General features: G+C 40.9%; 1 protein-coding gene across 1 annotated transcript in view; it reads left to right on the forward strand.

Moving 5' to 3' along the window:
* LOC108790558 (protein phosphatase 1H-like) overlaps nt 1–19,396 on the forward strand; it is a 46,921-nt gene that overhangs the window by 11,969 nt on the left and 15,556 nt on the right. The window contains exons 3-5 of the mRNA XM_018560847.1: nt 7,607–7,742; nt 12,513–12,830; nt 18,463–18,575. Of these exons, the coding sequence (XP_018416349.1) occupies nt 7,607–7,742; nt 12,513–12,830; nt 18,463–18,575 (567 nt within the window). The remainder of the gene's footprint in view (nt 1–7,606; nt 7,743–12,512; nt 12,831–18,462; nt 18,576–19,396) is intronic.

Below are 19,396 nucleotides of genomic sequence, written 5' to 3' on the forward strand. Positions count from 1 at the left end.
GGGGTCGGGGGTGGGGGGGGGGGGGTGTGACCTACTCCTATGGTGCAGTGTTGAACCTGATTGACCAATGATCAGGCCCAAATACTGTCACATGATGGATTGGGTGACATAACCAACCTTGTGTAAGCTCTGACATCATCCCACATCTTCTCCTCCAACTACACCTTCTTCATCCCCTGGCAAAGAGTCAAATATATCTGTGAGAAAATAACAGATGCTGTGGCATCAAGTGCTCCTCCTCCATAAAAGTCCTCTGTTGCATTTATGTTCCATTTTGGAACTAGGTGTCTGCAGCAGTTGTGTCTTTTGGTTTTGAGACTGTGCTGTCAGTGTCAGTGCTGTTCCCACACTAATGATCAGGAATCTGAGTGGTTCCGCATCATGTGATGGGTATGATAAAACAAAGCAACCGGTTCAGCTGTCAATTTGCCTTGCACCAAGAGAGGACCTAACAGTAGCAGCCAACAAGAGGCAGCTGTTAAAGTGATATGCAGGCTGTAAAAAATGAAATATTTTCAAAAGTTGTTATTTTTTAAATTATTAAAAGCTGTTATGTGTGAATAATTTTTTGTAAATGTTTTCATCTATTGGACAGCTAATAATAAAACATAACAGAGAATGTATTGAAACAATGTACCAATAAAAGCCTTAAAAAGCATTGTAGACATTATTTAAGGAGGAAAATTATTTATCGAGTTAAGGGTGCATACTGGGCGCAGCTAAGTTTGGTCTGGACAGCTAGGCAGCTGGCGTCACTACCTTTGGTCCCTCAAGGGTTAATTACAAAATAAACACACACTTATGTGAAATTGAGTGGATAGAAGGGGCAGGATCATTATTGGTCTGATATATACTGATATACTGTATATACATATATATATAGAGAGAGAGAGAGAGAGAGAGAGAGAGAGAGAGAGAGAGAGAGAGAGAGAACAACTTCACTAATTGGTAGGGTGGCTAAGGTCCTTGGAGAGTTTGGGCCATGTTTGGCTTATAAGACTTAATGTAATAATTGTACAATACTCATGTAAATTACAATAAAGGTGTAAGTTGTATATTCACGAATAAACCGACGAAGTCATTTATGCTGTCTGAACATGTAATTAACCTTAATAATTTCATTATTCTTAAACTGACCATAAACATTCTTCAGATGAAGATTAACACATTGAATTCCAGCCAAAATTCGATCTGTGGGTGGCTCACCTGTTTGACAAAATTTGATTCTTCAATGGACTTTTGTTGAAGGAGGTAGGCGTAAAATTGTTGCGGGAATAGTGACTGCAGTCAGTCAACTGAAGTCACTGTTTGCGCATTCTGGCAGCTGCTGGATGTCAAAACCGTAGCCTGGCAGGGAATAGTCCTCTATCCATACTCTTTAGTGTGGATAGGGGAATCAAGTGATTTTAACCTTACAGTTTATGGCCAACACTAGGCTCAAGAAATTGTGTTTGATTAACATTTATGCAACTTTTGTCTCTATAGACCTTGCAGTAGGTCTACCAGGCGGCCTGGGGTTTCACTCACAGACAGACTTTCTTTTGGTCACGTCGCCAATAAAAACCAGGGGGTGGGGGTGTATTTGGACTGGTATCCCAGCCCAAACTGCTGTGAGCAAGTTGCTGCAAGACATGTATACTTATCATTTGTAGGTGAGGCTTGAAGGACCAGGGTAGACTCAGGACATACACAAAAGGTCCAATCAAATTACAGTCTGTGGTGTATGAATGGCCAAATACCTCCCCCATGTAAGCCCATAATTTCATTGACACTGATGCTTGCCAATATAATCTGTACTGTTGCCCTAACTTTAGATTTTAAAATGTTGACAAGCTCACCTAGAGTCAAGAAAAACACAGAATTAGGTTTACAGTGACATCTTTCCTTGTAAGATGTCTAAAAAAAAAAAAAAGTGTGTGGGAGTGCCAGGCAGGTGGAATTATAAGCAGCTTTAACTACATGTAAAAAAAAGACTGTCAATCATTTTATGAGATTCAGTGCCTAAGAAACGGTAGTGAAAAAAACTGTTTGGCTAAAAGAAGGAAGCTGGAGCCCAGAAACACATGTGACTACCAAATGGTACAGGGAAGCACAAAAACAGTGAAATGGATTTGTTTTTCTGTTTTCACGGGAACTTCAGATATCACTGACCTCATTGTTGTGATAGAAAAACAATGCAAGTTCAGTTCTAAACGATCAAGAATCCTGCTGCAAAGTGCTGCAGAAACCGACCGCAAACTGCTTCTCTTGGGGATTCTAATGCTTTTTCCTTCTGATAAATAATGTCTATAAGTACAAAAATCTTGCCTCAAAATACTCGAGTTAATAGACATAAATGCATTCATCTTACTAGCATCTACCAATGTTCCTTTTGGATAGATTGACCCTTTAACATCATTGTCATAGTTTCTGCTGTGTCAGTCTCATATAAAAAAAAAATGTCTGTTCCAGGAGTAGGCAACCTCCACACTTCAGCAGTTGTAGAAATAAGACACTGGCAGCCACATGCATGATTCCCAGAGCCAGAAGCATGATGGGATTTGTGGTTTCACCATCTCTGGGGTGTCAGAGTTGCCTACCCCTGTACTATACTATTGCACATTATACACTCTCCTAAAAAAAATATGTTTTTAGTAGGGATGCACCAGTACCGTTTTTTCCGTATCGAGTACGAGTACTGATATTTATCTTACGGTACTTGCTGATACCGAGTACCGATACCTGTATTTCTGCTAGCATGGAGCCGGCTTCCCGGGAAATCAGGAATATTCCGTGTGTAATGATATTGAAACGGTTTAATTATTCTTTGTGATAGCCAGCTGGGGGGGGTGGGGGGGTGGTTGGGGGTGCTGGTAGATTTTTGTATTGCTTTGTATATTACACTTCCCATGTACACCTCAAAATGTAGGTTTTGTATGGGGTAATTGCGAGCACACACACAGTCACAGTGATCTCAAGTCTCCCTGATGTTCAGGGAGTCTCCCTCTTTTGGACAGCAGCTCCCTGATGTCCGCGAGAGAGGCATTTTCTCCCTGAAAGGATTACTCTGAGTAAACCTTTCCGGTGAGATATCAGTGGGTAAAGTTTACACACAATGTCACAACAGACGGACACATATACACACACCGTCTGGGAACACACACAGTCATGAGAGGTACACACATAGTCACAACAGGCACACATGTACACAAACAGTAAGGGCAGACACACAAAGGGACCTTAGATAGGAACCTTAGATTGTTAGGTAAGCTCCTTGAGAGCTGGTGTATACAAACACAGCCCAGGCACATACACAGTCATGACAGGCTCACATGTCTGCACACACAGTGGAACAGGGGCTTCCATCCTGAGTATTCAACTGTGAAGCAAACTGGGGAAGGAGAGGAGTACGCGTTCCGCAAAAAATTGGACACAACGCAACACTTGCAGAGAGCAGGAGAGGGGATAGTGAATGCAATCGCCAAGAGGCTTTTTTATAGGCGGGATTTGACTTACTGTACATATTGTGATTTTGATAGCCACAGAGTAGTGAGGTAAATGAATACAGGAACAAGTTCTAGTGAGAAAGAATTCCGGGCCTCCTAGCCAAGTGTCACAAGACTGAATGTGTGATAACCAGTAAGGCTACATTTTGCTTCCCTCCCACCCACAAAGGAAGTCTGAGAGGTTTATCTTTCAGATAGAAAGTTTATTACCACAGCATTTGCAGCAAAAGCAGTGAAACTCTATAGTGTGAAGATGATTTCTTTTTCTTACACCCAAACTTTTTTGCTCTTCTAAAAGTATTATTTTTATTTTACAATCTAGAACAGTGGTGGCCAGTCCACTAGATGTTAGGACCTGCGGGTGCTTTCCCAGTTGATTCACAGGGTCACAGGTTAAAAACAAATGTATATTTCAAAAGATACAAATAATACTTTCAGTCTTTATGGTAGGTAATATGCACAGTAGATCCTGTAACACTGGTGAATATAGCATTAACAGTGTTCATTCCTCGTGCTAATGGTCAAATGTACTAATGAACAAAGCTCTGCATTGTCATCAGAAGAGGAATAGAGGAGAAATCTTTCATTAGGGATACTTGTTCCGTTGACTATGATCTATAAGGAGACTGCCCTTTGGAGAGATTTATTTTCACTACTCATTGATTCTACAGGATAGTAAGTGAATGGGAATCCCCCAATGGCATACAGTTGTCAGAACAAAAACCTGACACGATTATTCTAGAAACTAGTCAGTGAGGGGTTGCAACACATACTGTAGATACTGGTTTATGATGAATTAGCACACATACTCTTAAGGCAAGTACTAATGTTTTCATGCATATAAGTTGGAGACTGCTCATCAAGATGCCAATGGAAATACAGCTTCAAGAGTTCAGTATCTTTTAAAAGTGGAACTGAACTCAAAACTTGACGTGTTATGAAATGACGTGACGTGAAATGTTATATGTGCCTACACAGTACCCTAAAATGAACCTTGACTTGTCTTGAATTCTTCCTAAAAAATATATGTGTACTTTCTGGTAAGTGAGGGTGTCTAGGTTCTCCTGTGCCGTCATAGCTGTATATATGCAGTTGAGATCTAAGGCACTGTTGCCGTTGACTGTTGGTCTCAAGTGATAGATTTGGTGATTTGGTGATGTCACTACTGTGCTGCTCACTGTTCTCCTCTCTGGAGACTCTGACATAAGAAAGCAAAGTCCTGCTTCTGCCAAGATGGCCATTTACACACGGAGACACAGTGTGAAACAAGGTACGGTAAGTTAGTAATGTGTAAAAGATCAACGGCAATACTGCTGACTAGTCCTTGGAAGAAATGTTATACCCTTTAGCAATTATGCACCATTACTTCAAGAGTGTTTGTTCTATCTTAATTGAGAACAAATATATTGTACTCACTTTGAACAAAGCAGCTACAAACATAAACCATAATAGTACTCATGGCATCAGCTCTTAGTGTGTGTTTTTTTTTTCTATAAAACTTGATTAGGCTCCATTGCTCTGGGTCTGGGTCTCAGGTATGCGAATGCAATGAATCTCAAAACTTTGATGTGCAAACGGATACTTAGGTAGATTGTGTTTACACAATCTAAACAATAACATTATAAGGAAAAGAGAGACAGTAATGGATGTGATGTTAGTTTTGAGCTGGTTGACCTATCTCAAGATATGTGAACCATGGGAAGCATAGGGTATTCAGGAGAACCTTTCACAACCAAGACACCGAGGGCAAAGCTAAGCTGTGCAGCATTATGACATTATGAACAGTGACTTGCCTGCTATGGAACTAGCATTGCTTCAGATGTTGGGCAATGGCAGCCAGAGCTGAGCAAGAGACTCAGTTGTGACAGACTGCACAGAACAGCGTGCACTACTTTTTTCCACTGCAACACACGGAATTGCGGTACTGTGTGTTGCAGCGCATGGAGGGTGGAAGGTGCGTTGGGGTGTCATGCAAACGAATAGCAAAGCAATGCAATAAAGTTGTGATATTGTAAAGGCAAATCCTCTAAACCTTTCTCTGTGATGTGCATGTGATGAGACAGGCAGTGTCTGTGTTACAGCTTCCACCTCCAGCTTATACACCAGACTCTCACCTTGACTGACCTAACATATTACTGATGTCTTAGTCAGAGGCATCTATGGGCTGAGTGTCCAATGCGGCTGCCAGGTGTCACCCGTTGTGACACTATTTTCTGCAGAAGACATGTATCTAAACCTCTGCTTTTAACCTTAGTGGTTGGACAGTTTTTTTTGCATGCTGGCTGGTGAGTGTGCCTGGAAACTTTTTGCTGTTTTACTATTTGAAGCCCTTCCATGTGCACCTTGCTGTACAGCTGGTAACGAATTGATGAGTGTGTTTGCAATTTGTTTTGCTTGACTGATTTGGTGCAGTGACGCATGGGGGGTCTCAGCTGCCGTTGTGATGTGCGGGGTCCCTTGTGCGTACCTGTGCCTTTAAGGGAGGTTGGGCTTCCTCCTGACAAACCTGCACCCAATTTATTATTTTGCCCCATGTGCTCCAAGATGGAGACTCTCATAGTTTAGAGTTGGGACCGCACTATATGGAGGTGCCGTGTCGTGGCTGTGCTGCTTTCACATTTTCTGCAGAAGACGTGCATCTAAATCTCTGCTTTTAACCTTAGTGGTTGGACAGGTTTTTTTGCATGCTGGCTGGTGAGTGTACCTGGAAACTTTTTGTTGTTTTACCCGTTGTGACACTATGACACACACACATGATTGTGACGTACGCCTGGCCCAGACCCGCTGTACGTCAATCCCACGTGACCCTACACAAGTCTGAACCGAGCGTGAGCGTCACAAGGACATGGCGATAGCACTCTCAGCCTCACCCTGCGCAGAGATTCCCCAGCTCGCAGGACACAATCTCAGGCCAGCAGACTGAGAGCGATCGTCACCAGGGTTGGTTAACTCCGCAGTTAACCCTTTACCCACCAAACTTCCACTGCCACCATGTGTTTTTCGGAACACAAACCGTGCCCAGCAACTGCTGCAACAATTTAACCACTTAAAAATGCCTGTGATACCGATGTCCTCTCAGACAGGAATATGACAGGATTTACTATACAGTAGCGCTCTTCAGAGAGCAAGAATACTTTAAGTTCGTCATTAGAGCTTAGAGATAAGCTTAACGATTTTTTATATCGCGCTTTAATAAAAGAAACGGTGCCGAAAATATACAGAAAAAGATTTAATAAACAAGACAAAATATATATACAACAGCAAAATAAAAGGGAATTAAAGAAGAATACTCAACAGTCCTGGAATTGTGAGTTCTGACAGAGTTCAGAGTCCAAGAAGCAAAGTGGAAGTCTGCAGGGCTCTTCTTCAAGCAGACTTCCAGCAGATAATGTCCAAAGATGAAAGGGGAACTCTTCTCCAATATTCAGACTTCTAGTTCCTCAAAGATGTTTAAAACCAAGAGCCACTCTAATTGTTAACACAGAATATTTTATAAGACCCTTTTGGAGGGTGTTCCGGAGCCAGCCCCTAGGCAGGGGTGGGCGGGCAAATGGGCGGAGGATGAACCTTTAGTTTACCTATCCCCGCCCAAATTCCAAAGTATACAAAATGTAGCTTGATTTTCCAACTTAGGGTTTCTGACTTTCGTGGGAATGCGAGGTCATCACCTAGCAGACCTGCTTGTTTATTTTAAAATGTTCACTCGTAATATATGGAGTGCCTAGTGCCATGCCATTAATTACGACAGCCATAAAAGGCTTTGCAAGATTTTTGGAAGTTCATTCGGACTGAAACAATAAAACATCACAGCCATCTGCATCTCTTCTGTGGAATGTGGAGGGGCCTATTAATTCTAAATGAAGAATACCTGCAGATGCTCTGACTGGGGAAACAAACAAATTCTATTCTGCAATATTCAGACTCAAATCCCCCATCATTGTCACAATGATGATGTTACACATGCGTAGCTGCCAGCCGCCATCTCGGACCCACCAGTTGAGAACCACGGTATTAGAAGGGTCCACTAATCTGAATTATTCCTAGCATTTTGCTGGTATTAATTTCTTTGCGTAATAATAGTTTACTGCATTTACTTTTTTGTATTTTCTACTTCTATATAGGGTTATCAATGCTGGGAAAAGTCAACACAATGAAGACCAGGCTTGTTGTGAATTTGTGACCGTTGAAGAAAGAGATGGTAGATTGAATAGCAAATGCAATGAATCTCAAAACTCTGATGTGCAATCGGATACTCAGGTATGTTGTAAACATTATTGACATGGCTGAACACTCAGGGATTTAAGCTTCTAAATGCCAAATGTATTGTTTTAATAAAACTGCTGGTAGGTGCTGAGCAGAACACGTGCAATTATTAAAGCTGGTTAACTGATGACCAAGCCTACTGTGACGTACAGAAGTAGTGATGATGTCCACAGTTGTTGCATGCATTTTTTGAAGACCAACTTATCAATTTCCTTTTTTTTTCTTAAACCTCTCTAATAAGTACCCCTCTAAATAGTAATATTTGTGCAATATGGTTGTAAGAGAGACAACACACAGAGCTTGGACATATACAGGCTGATTTGTGGGAGATTCAACAAATATCCTTTAAATGTTTAATTAAAGGAGAACTATGAGGTGAGTGAAAATCACTCATCCTCATAGTTCGAGCCGACGTGTGACAATGAAACTGTCACACGTTGGCTCAATTGATCTGGGAAGTGAGCGAACACATACCGTCGCTCGCTCACTTCTCGATCATCTCCCTGCAGAGAGCAGTGACTGTCAGTCACCTCTCCCCGCAGGGATTCCCACCCTCCCCGCTCTGATTCTCCGGTGCTGAAAGGAGGAACGGACAGGGGAGGGGGCAGGTACAGCTGGCTTTGCCTGTAGATAGGCAGAGCCAGCTGTCATTCACGCAGCTGGGTGGATCTCGACAGCATTGTCGGGATCCATCCCGGCTTGGGCGGTCTTAGTATACCGCGAGTCATAGTATACGCGCTGTAGCTCGCGACATATTGAGAATTTGGTCACGGGAGGATGCTAGTATATGTCCTCCCGTGAACCTAAAGAGAACTATGAAAAACACTTAACCCATAGTTCTCTTTTAATATAAACATTTCAATGTTCTAAGTACAAAAATGATCACTGACAAGAGATGAAATGGTAGATATCAATCAACAAACGATTCCCCAACTGATCGGATAATCATTCTCTGCAGGAAAGCATTTTAGGAGTTTTCATTAGTACAAATGATTGTTTAGCACACAGGTCAACTACAGTCTAAGTTAGCCTTATCTAACCAGGGTTCTATGGATCCCTGGGGTTCCTTGAGAAATTAGCAATTAGGGTCTCCCAGATAATACCACTGACACAAATGATCTTTTTAGCTGTCTGTAAGGGGGCATTCTTCCCACTGACCATAATTGTAAGGGGCATTCTTCCCAATGACTACCAGTGTAATGGGGCCCTTCCCCATGGACTCTCCCAATACCCACCAGTGTGATAGCATTTTCCTTTTATTGTTTAGTCAGGTATATTTGAATATTGCATATTAATATTAATTAGTCTTCTAAACAGTAAGATTGTTGGGCTCTAGTTTCTTTTCACAGTTTGTATCAGTTGCAGCTCCATCCAAAGTTTCAAGTTAGACAAAAGGAGCCTTAACACAGTCTTTTTCTGCTACACCACTTTATAGCTGACCTATAGTGCTCTGGGAATTCCTATATATAAGAGGGTGCCCATTCACAGGATTAATACAAATGTACATGTTGGAGCAGTGGTAGCAAGTGAATAAGTGTGCATCAGTGGTAAGTGATTAAGTGCGTGTCAGGGAAGCAGTAGCAGGTAAATAAGTGTACATCAGCGCAGCAGCGGTTCGTAAAAGAAGTGCTATAGGAGCCTAGTAAGCATATTCTGTGAGGTCCTCTGGTGCAAATTGTGCATGCGGAGAATTGGCACCATTGTGAAGGACATTTCCAGCAGCTAGGAAAAGGGAGCATAGGAAGCAGGGGAATGGGTTCTGCCCAGAGACAGAGGTGGCCCAAACTTTGGTGTGCATGCACTTTTGATATTGCTGTGGAAAATGTCAACTGTGCCTGCTCATGCTAAGTACTTGTGGCTCTCAACTTCTATGGAGTAGCTGAGAGTCACAGGATCTGCTGCTACTCTGCTTATTGCCCAGCAAGTGAGAGGGATGATGAATCGCTGTCCCTCCCCTTTCCTGGAATTTTATTTCACATATTCATTGGATAATCAAAGGGGGTGAGACCGATGCAGCAGTATTCTGTTTGACTGCATCAAGTGGACACAACAATGACACTAATCAATCCAGAGAAAACGTCAGGATGCTGCACAATCAGTTGAAAAGATATGCAATTATTAAATCTTATGCAAAAGATACATTAGTGTATAAATGTGCAAATAGGCCACAGGGTCAACGGTTTTGAGCATCCCCATCCTTTGTCAAATTTAAAAGGCCTTTTGAACTTGAGAAAGGGCAGGCATGTAATTTACATGTTTCCACAGTGATGCACCTTTTTGTGTAGGATTTCATCAATTTACAGTTTGCAAAGTGACTGTGTGGCATCCCCAGCATCTCTGATAAATGATAATTTTCTCTAATGATAGATTCCATTTAAAATATATTTAACAAAAAGGTGTTTAAAACTAAAGATGTAAGGCATACTGGTCATGCCTAGGCTTGCTTAGACATACACAAGTTCTTTTGATTAGTGACTTTCCTCTTTCACTTTTGTAAAATGTAGAAGCCTATAAGTATGAGGAGAGCTTTTCTTTACAATGACATGCAAGTGTACATGGTTTAAGAGGCACGTGTGTGTGTGTGTGTGTGTGTGTGTGTGTGTGGGGAGAAGATATAGATAAAATTGAAGTTAAAAGGAAGTGTAACTTAGCTTGGCTTGTAGTTACAGGACTGTTTCAGCAACCAACTATTACCAAGCAGCAAGCAATACTTGGAACCATGCTACAAAAACAGGAATCTCAAGCTACATCACAGCACCATGGTTCTCTTTTTGCACATGAGAGTAGGGGACTCACTCCTGTTGTTTTTGAAGAAAAGTCTGGTTTTGGTGGTTGTGATTTTTAGCTGTATATAATAAATTTACTCTAATAGAGAGGAGTACTGCAAATGAAGAATCATGCAACATTTCATTTACCTGCATGTGTCAGTTATCTTGCAACACTGATAAAAGACATACAGTATATGGAAGCTGTTTAACCAATAATTAGTATTTCTGTCAATCCATTTTTTCTTTTCATTCTTTATTTAAAGTTTTTACATATTAATACAAAACAAGCTTCCATCTGGACAGCAGACATTTCTGCTTAATACATACATATAAATAAATATAATTAAATTATTATCTAACATATCCTTTTTCCCTTTTTTTATTATTCTGCTAAAAAATCTAATACTTCTTTATAACCATTTCTTAAGTCCCGTCTAGTTTAGTTTAACTGCCCCCACATGCACTTATACTTAATTACTCTATACATACAAAAAAACAAACAATAAAAAAAGAACCCTTCTAAATTTATATACATCAATTTTGGACCATTATCAATGTACCAAATACATCACCAAACCATAATCTGCACTTCTTTAAATTCCAACCACCCTGCCCATATTTTATAGAATCGTTTATATTGGCCTCTAGATGATAAAACCATCTCTTCCATGTTACAGATGTCATCATTTTTTTTGAACCACTGATGTAAAGGGGCGGATTGTGCAGCATTAAGTAGGTGAGGGATCAGTGAGCATTTATATTTTGCTGTAGATTCTACAGTGCAATGAAATAACATACACTACTCATCTTCAATAGGAGAACCGATCATTTTTTCAACATAAGTCCTCACCTGACCCCAATATCCCTGTATAATGGGGCAAGTCCACCAAATGTGCGCCATTGTACCCAGGGGTGTATCTGCAAACAACTGCAGGGCCTCAGGGGGCTGTGCAGGATCTGTGGGGGCTCTGCAAGGTCTCAGGGGGGCTGTGCAGGATCTGTACCCCTTTGTCCACATCCCCTCCAACACAGGGGGGAGAGATCACCATACATCTCATGCGTTCTTGACAGAGAGAGATTCCAGCGAGTAAGTAATTTAGTCAATCCATTTCTAATATTTATACAGCTCTGCCGCATAGAGCAGCGCTGCCTAGCAGGGCAGGCTACCTCATTTGTCTGTTGCAGTTAAGCAATACTTACAGGTCTTGTCCCTTCCGCAGCCTCTGACTGGGCAGTAAAAGGAAGAAGCAACAGACTAATAAGCTCATCTCTCTTTCACTGTGCTCTCTTCTCCAATGGGCATGTCTTTTGTTAACACAGTTCTGATTGGCTCCTTGTGCTGCTTTTTCCTCTCCCAGTCTGAAATCTGCTGCACATGAACTGCAGTTGGCTGTTATCGAGTCAAAATCAGGTACTTACACTGCATGGATTAAAAAAAAAAGTTAACGGTGTATTAATTAATATTGACCTGCATTCAAATGTCTTTATAACTTTCTGGAGTTTAGTTTGATGATAAACTTGATGATAAACGTGCCAATTCAGACTGAACATATGAATTCAAATGGAAAAAACACAGGTGAAAGTGCACGTCAGCAATCAGTAGATATATAGTTTGTTTATGTTATACTGTATATACCTCAGTGAAAACCCCATTTTTAAACATCTAGGCCGCTCAACATGTATATACATGTAAAAGTTGAGCACCTCCAGAGTCTTCAAATTGGTTAGTAAGGCTTTCCATCAATAGGGTAACCAATAGGAGCCTTTGGAAACAGGGGTGGGTCCAAGCTTGACTTTTACAGGAAATGTTAAAAGATTTGCACTTTATTTCTGCATACCATTGCTTTAAAGTGTACTTTTAACTGAAGTTAACCTTTGGTTATGTATTTTTTCTTCCTGCACCGATTTTGAATTGACCAGTTTAGATCAGGTGTACTATAATGATAGATTCTTACATGTCTTGGTAATCATTTCCTTTTTCTTTGCCATATTTTAGATCAGCGATGGATTATCTTTTTATTACTGGGGACTTTTTGATGGTCATGCAGGATATGGATGCTCTTTGACAGCATCGAGGCTCCTTCACCTTCACATTTGCGATCAGCTAAGGGACCTGGTATATATTCTCCAAAAGCCTACAATTGCTGCTCCTCTGTGTCTAGAAAATGACACAAGGAATGGGATTGTTTCAAATACACAGACTCAGGAGAAAACGGAACCCCCTTTAGACACTGTGCTTCGCTTCCACCTTGAAAAACAAGTATTTCCTGAAAGTCTTGTAATTGGTGCACTGGAAAACGCTTTCAGGCAAATGGTGAGTAGATACAAACCCATGATGACACTTACACTGATTAATATTATATATCTATTATACCATTTTTTTTAATGCAGTTGTCTGCAGACAGACTCTTAGATTCATTAGAAATATTTGATTCATTGGTATCATTTTACAATTATGCCTGTTAATTGCAATGAAAAGAAAAGTTTGACATTGTTTTCTATACATTTTCAGCATCGTCCTTTGGCCCAGGAAGCACCGTTTTTCTGCATAGTGTTTGGAACTGCCATTTGCTTAAAAACTATATGATTTTATTTAGTTATTAATAGTTATTATTTACAAAAGTATCAGCATTATTGAGACACAATATATTGAGCACAGTATATTTAAGTACAACCAATACCAGTAATATCCAAATTCTATCCCAAAAGACTAAATAGATCCAAAAAGTAAATGATTGTCCCTTAAAAGAAATACAACGTAAGTAAGCTACCATTATGCTGAACCCAATACCCAAACATAACTGTTAAACTTAAAGGAGAACTATGAGGTGAGTGCTAGCAAGCAGTAAATATATGCAAAAACATTTTTTTTTCAAACTTTTCCAAAGGGTTAAAACTTACCTGTGTCTCCACCATGTACTCCCGTCCGAACATCTGAACAACTTTGGGGGGCTGCAAAGCATCTTGAGGCGGGCGCATGCGCAGTTCAGATCTACGGCCGGGAGACGAGGAGAGACACAAGGTTGCTGCTATGGAGCAGCGTGCACCCGCACAGATTCCATGGGACAGGAAGTGCCAGTTAAGACAGAGGAGTCAGTGCTGCATTGGAGAAGATGATCAGATTAAGAGGCATCATTTAAGCTAGGTCCTTACATTAGCATGGGGGGGGGGATTTAGCCTTTAATGTCACTTTAAATATTGGTACACTAGTGGTGCTTCAGTGTTCGATATTAGGATTTTGGCTAGAGAACAAGTGACCATACTAAATATGCTGCAACAGTCAGTAAATAGTAGGATTATGCCCTGCACTAAATTACCCCCTAAAACTTTTCCTTACCTAAACACATAAACTGACCCCTAAAATAAGCCTTTAACACAAAACCTGTCCCAACACTTAACTCTTAACCTGGCTCTTACATTTACCCTAACCCCTAAAGTAAGTCCTTAAAGTGGAACTAAAGCTTAGATTTGAAACCTTCTAAGCAGGAAGGGTTTTCATTAAAAAAGAGGCATACTATGGGGGTGATTTACTAACCTAAACACACGCACGCACTAGGTGTACGTTGCGTCCCATGGCATTCCCCGCGGCATGATTCATCCTGAATGGTCCCCTGATGAAGCCTTTGGCGAAACGCCTCGGGGCCTATTAAGTTAAGCTATGCTTTGGAAAATTATGAAATTACATCTGGAAATTTGGATCAAATGATTTTTAGAGTTGTTAAACAATCAATGAATTGATGTATCCTCTGCAGGGATTGATTTTTAATAAGTTTAATGGAATCATGTATGTAACCAATTAAGCATGTATTAGTAATACATTGCATATTTCCTTATATATTTCTCTTGGACGGTCATTTACACCCCTCCAGAAACCCTTACAATCTTTTTTTTTTTTTTTCGTGTTTATAAGGTTAGTAAATCAACCCATATGTCTCTTTTGCAATGAATGCTTCTTACCTTCGTTCTTGCAAAATTCTCCACAATGTTTACTGAACTGCAAATGCACATTCCTGGCCCACAGTACAGGGATGAATGAACTCCTGTGTGCATGTTTGAGAATTGAGTCATTCCAGCCTGGCCAATAAAAATGGCTACAGACCACAAATCTGCAATAGGAGCCAGGGAAAAGATGTCAGCACCTGCGAAGGAGTTTGCAGATGTCCCATCATCGGCAGTGAGTGAATAGCCAGGTGAGTATGGATGGCTTCAGTTCTGCTTTAAAGAAGAACTACAGGCAGAATAAAACCTAACCCTTGCAGTGAGGCTACCCCCACATTGGAACGTTTTATTTTTCTATTCCATTACAGGTATTTATATAGCTCCAACAATTTACGCAGAGCTTTACATAGTTGCACATTCACATCATTCCCTGCAAAGGAGTTTGCAATCTAAGGTACCTATCCCATGTGCACACTAGGGCCAATTTAGACAGGAGCCAATTAACATACCAGCATGTCTTTGTGGTGTGGGAGGAAACAGGAGTTCCAGAAGGAAACTCCTAAGTAAAGACCCATGTGAACTGTTCTAATCCTGGGCTTTTATTCCATGTGTAAATATTTCACTTTGCTGAGTCTATAAATGTTTATTTAAAGATGCTCAAATAACTTTTCAAAAGAGCTGCATTGTTTGATAGGAACATTTTGTCCCGATTGAAAGGTTAAGATTAAAGTATTAAACTTCCAAACTTTTTTTTCAATAATCAATCTATATCAAACAAATATACATTTCCCAGCAAAGCTATACTTTAAATTTTTGCCCAAACACTTACAATCATGTTGTTTCTGAACAATTGTTTACACGTCTCTCATCTCAGCTTCCCTGAACTTCCTGTCCAGTATGAGATCACAAACAAGATCACAAACAACAGAGCAGACCCCCAGTAACTGTTCATCTACTAGCTTGGAGGAGAGAGGGGCGGGGGGAGCTTGATTTGCTGTGTTTGTGGAGACAGACAGCTTACTAGCACCCACAAGGGTGACTGCATAGCACTCTGCTTGATAAAGGAGTCACTCTACAACCGGCTATCAAAGCCAGTGCTCAGGGATCAGCTGTTTTTGCAGGAAACTAAGACTTTTTAGGCCCCATTCACACTGAGCGATTCGCAAATTGCGCGTTTGTCGCGCGATTTGCATTTTGCGCAATATCACGCGTTTGTTGCGCGATATCGCGCAAATGCTTGCATTGAGCAAGCTAGAATCGCTGCAAAATCCGCTCCAAAAAGGGTCCTGCTGTAGCGACACGCGACGGACAGAGCCCCATTGCCATGCATTGGAGAGCGATATCGTGCGGTAAATAGCCGCGATGTCGCGGGAATTACCGTGCGATAAATCGCTCATCTTGAATGGGGCCTTAAACATCAAGGGGCAGCATTCTTTTGTAAATGTTTTCGGAAAAGAAACTAAAAACGGTTCTGCAAAATTCAAAGGTATCAATATTTTTTTTCTATAGTGGATGTGGCACTGTGTTTTTCATAGGAACACAAGGGTGACTGCATAGCACTCTGCTTGATAAAGGAGTCACTCTACAACCGGCTATCAAAGCCAGTGCTCAGGGATCAGCTGTTTTTGCAGGAAACTAAGACTTTTTAGGCCCCATTCACACTGAGCGATTCGCAAATTGCGCGTTTGTCGCGCGATTTGCATTTTGCGCAATATCACGCGTTTGTTGCGCGATATCGCGCAAATGCTTGCATTGAGCAAGCTAGAATCGCTGCAAAATCCGCTCCAAAAAGGGTCCTGCTGTAGCGACACGCGACGGACAGAGCCCCATTGCCATGCATTGGAGAGCGATATCGTGCGGTAAATAGCCGCGATGTCGCGGGAATTACCGTGCGATAAATCGCTCATCGTGAATGGGGCCTTAAACATCAAGGGGCAGCATTCTTTTGTAAATGTTTTCGGAAAAGAAACTAAAAACGGTTCTGCAAAATTCAAAGGTATCAATATTTTTTTTCTATAGTGGATGTGGCACTGTGTTTTTCATAGGACAAGGTAGTGTAGGCTCCTCGGTCGCCACTTATGGGTAGTTGCTGTGACACTTTGGTTGCTTGGGCCTCTAAAAATAATGCACAGCAGTCGCAATGGGAGAAGACAGAAGGTTGGGGGTGTTTCCTAAACAATTGTCAAGCATATTATAACCGAGCTGCACTAAGCAAATGCTAGCAAATAAATCTCGGGAAGATGAGGTGAAAAGACGGTAGTCCTATTCCAGTAGTTTAGCCTTGCAGTGACAGATTTTAATGCACATCTTTTCTGTAATGTTTGGGGAGCAGCCTGCTGCTACAAATAAAAAAAAAACATTATCAGCTGGCAAGAAGAGTAAGAGTGGGGTAAGCACTGAGAAACATTTGGGAGCTCACCCGCTATGAAGGTCATAGGGGTTAGGTAAGAAAAAGTAGAAAAGTGCATCACTGTTCCAAACACAACAAGCCAATTCATCCCTGCCATTTTGTCTTGGGTAGCTTGTTTGTATTTTAGCCTAAGCAACATAATCCACTGCTTTGACTTTGAGCCAGGATAGTGCTCAGCTCTTTTCTTCATCTCTAGTAAGCACTCTTCCACTGGGAACAAGTTTATTTTTAGCTACATCTCCACCATACCCTAGATTTGTTGTTTATGTTTAAAGCAAAAGTGTAATTATTGGTGGCTTCATGTTCTTCAATTAAACAATTGTCATTTGTGGTGGTGCTATTGGTGGCACCATTCGCAAATCTAGGCGTGAAAACGATGGGTATGAATAACCTCATGTCCTTGCTTTTATTTCTTTTTGTTTTTTTGAGCTATATAAATCCTGTATAATAATAATAATAATAATCTAGTGATATTACTTATGACACCTCAGGTAGTGGTGAGGATGATGATTTAGTGATGAACAGGAAAGTAGGAAGTGGTTCAGTATGATGAAGCAGTAACATGAGAGGAGCAGAGTAGTATTGAGCCAGCTAAATAAATCACTAATAAGTTTCAGTTCACTGGAGGCATGACAGTTACTAATCTGGGTATTTCCAGCACCAGTATCTTGAAAATCTACAGGGGTTTAGGATGTAGCAGCACATGTGGTTCTCCAGTATTGCAGTTATTTTCCCACATTGCTTGATGACATATGTATGACTTGCGTAAAAGGCAATGTCAAAGCTTTACTGTCATGGAAAAAGCACAATGGCCATCAATGGCAAGTCTATATTTTCATCTTTATAAATAAGTATTTAATCTAAGCCAAAGCTGTACAGGAAAATATTTGTGACAGTCCACTTTCACAGCACGTGAGACGCCATTACTTGCTCGTCACCCGTCTGTAGATCCTCAAATCATCTCTGAATTCATGCTGACACTGTCCTTCCTTCTAGAGGGTGGCTACTTTTGTTCCCCATGGTCCCTGTGTGTGTTGTAAAGTAGTCACCGCCCCAAGCTCGCTCATGTGATGGTCTACAATCTCATGTTTAGTTACTAATTTATATTGAGATTGTAGTCCGTAACAGAAGTGAGCTTGGGGTGGTGGCTACTTTACAACACACACCAGGACCATGGGGAACAAAAGTAGTCACCCTCCAGAAGGAAGGACAGTGTGAGCATTAATTCAGAGATGATTTGAGGATCTACAGCTGTGTGATTCACAAATAAGAGACATTGTTCTTAATAGTTTAGGTATTTGAATGCATTTTTAAGATTTAACTCCTGGGTTTAGTGTCACTTTAAGCTTGAGCTATGAAGCTCTGTCAACAAAAGCCTTTTTTCAGTAGAGCAGCAATAATAGTCTAACCTACTGGCTGGAAATAAAAATGCGAAATATTATTATGCAATGAGATATGTTATTTAGTAACGAAGATAATAAAGACAATATGGAAAAATAAACACACTGTACTCTGACTGTAAGACTTCACCCTTCTGCCACCCTCCACTACTAGCTGTCATTATAAATATGTCTAATGTTTATCTTTGTGATTACAGGATGAACAGATTGAAAGAGAGAGAACCTCACATAGTATAGATGGAGGCTGTTGTGCACTTGTTGCCATCTGTTTACTGGACAAACTGTTTGTAGCTAATGCTGGGGACAGCAGGTAGGATTCATAATCATGATGGCTGAATGGAGACAGAGCTATGAATTTCTTTTTAGGAGTAAAAAAACTATGCACGCCTTAAGAACATCAACATAATGTGTGAGATATCTGTGCTAATAATGGGACTTGTGACTAATAATGGGCTTGCTGTACTGAGGTGTCATTTAAAGGAATGGTTGTTTTCCAGGGCAGAGTCTGATTTGTGCAAACAGACAAAGCTCAAACATTCCAAAGCTGGCCACACAAAAACAAACTCTCACAAAAGAATATTTGATTTTGTAGAGTGCTGTAAGTAAACAGGATTGCATTGTTTTGTTAAAGCTGCAGTCAATTCTGCTTGAGTTATACTTTCACAACATGCTAATGAAATATTTAAATAGAACCTTTCTGCTTTCATTGTATACCTTGTTTCAGACCCATTGACATCAACATTGGATCTCTGCGCTTCTGTATGCTATGCAGGGAGATCATGACTGGTGGTCAGCAGGGTGCTATACATACAGTAGCTTTCTGATAACATCAGAGCACCCTTCTATAGTACTCCTCTGAAGAGCCCTCAGCCCCGATCAAGCAGCATTTTGGCCCTTGGGAGGAGTTATGCAAATATCAAAATGCCTTGATGGGTGGGTGTTAGCCTGAAGGATAATGCATTCCTAGCCAGACTAGGCGTACATAATTGAAATAACTGAAGTCGAATGGAACGAAAGGGGTGGGCCAGAGGCATTCAGGCTGGGGAGAAAAGGGCTGGATGATGCAGGATGTCCTCCAGCTAGACAATGTGGCAGACGGTCTCTGACTTGCTGCAGCTACTAATGTACACT

The sequence above is a fragment of the Nanorana parkeri genome, unplaced genomic scaffold, assembly GCF_000935625.1.
Source record: "Nanorana parkeri isolate BGI_ZX_2015 unplaced genomic scaffold, ASM93562v1 scaffold481, whole genome shotgun sequence".
NCBI classification, from domain to species: Eukaryota; Metazoa; Chordata; class Amphibia; order Anura; family Dicroglossidae; genus Nanorana; species Nanorana parkeri.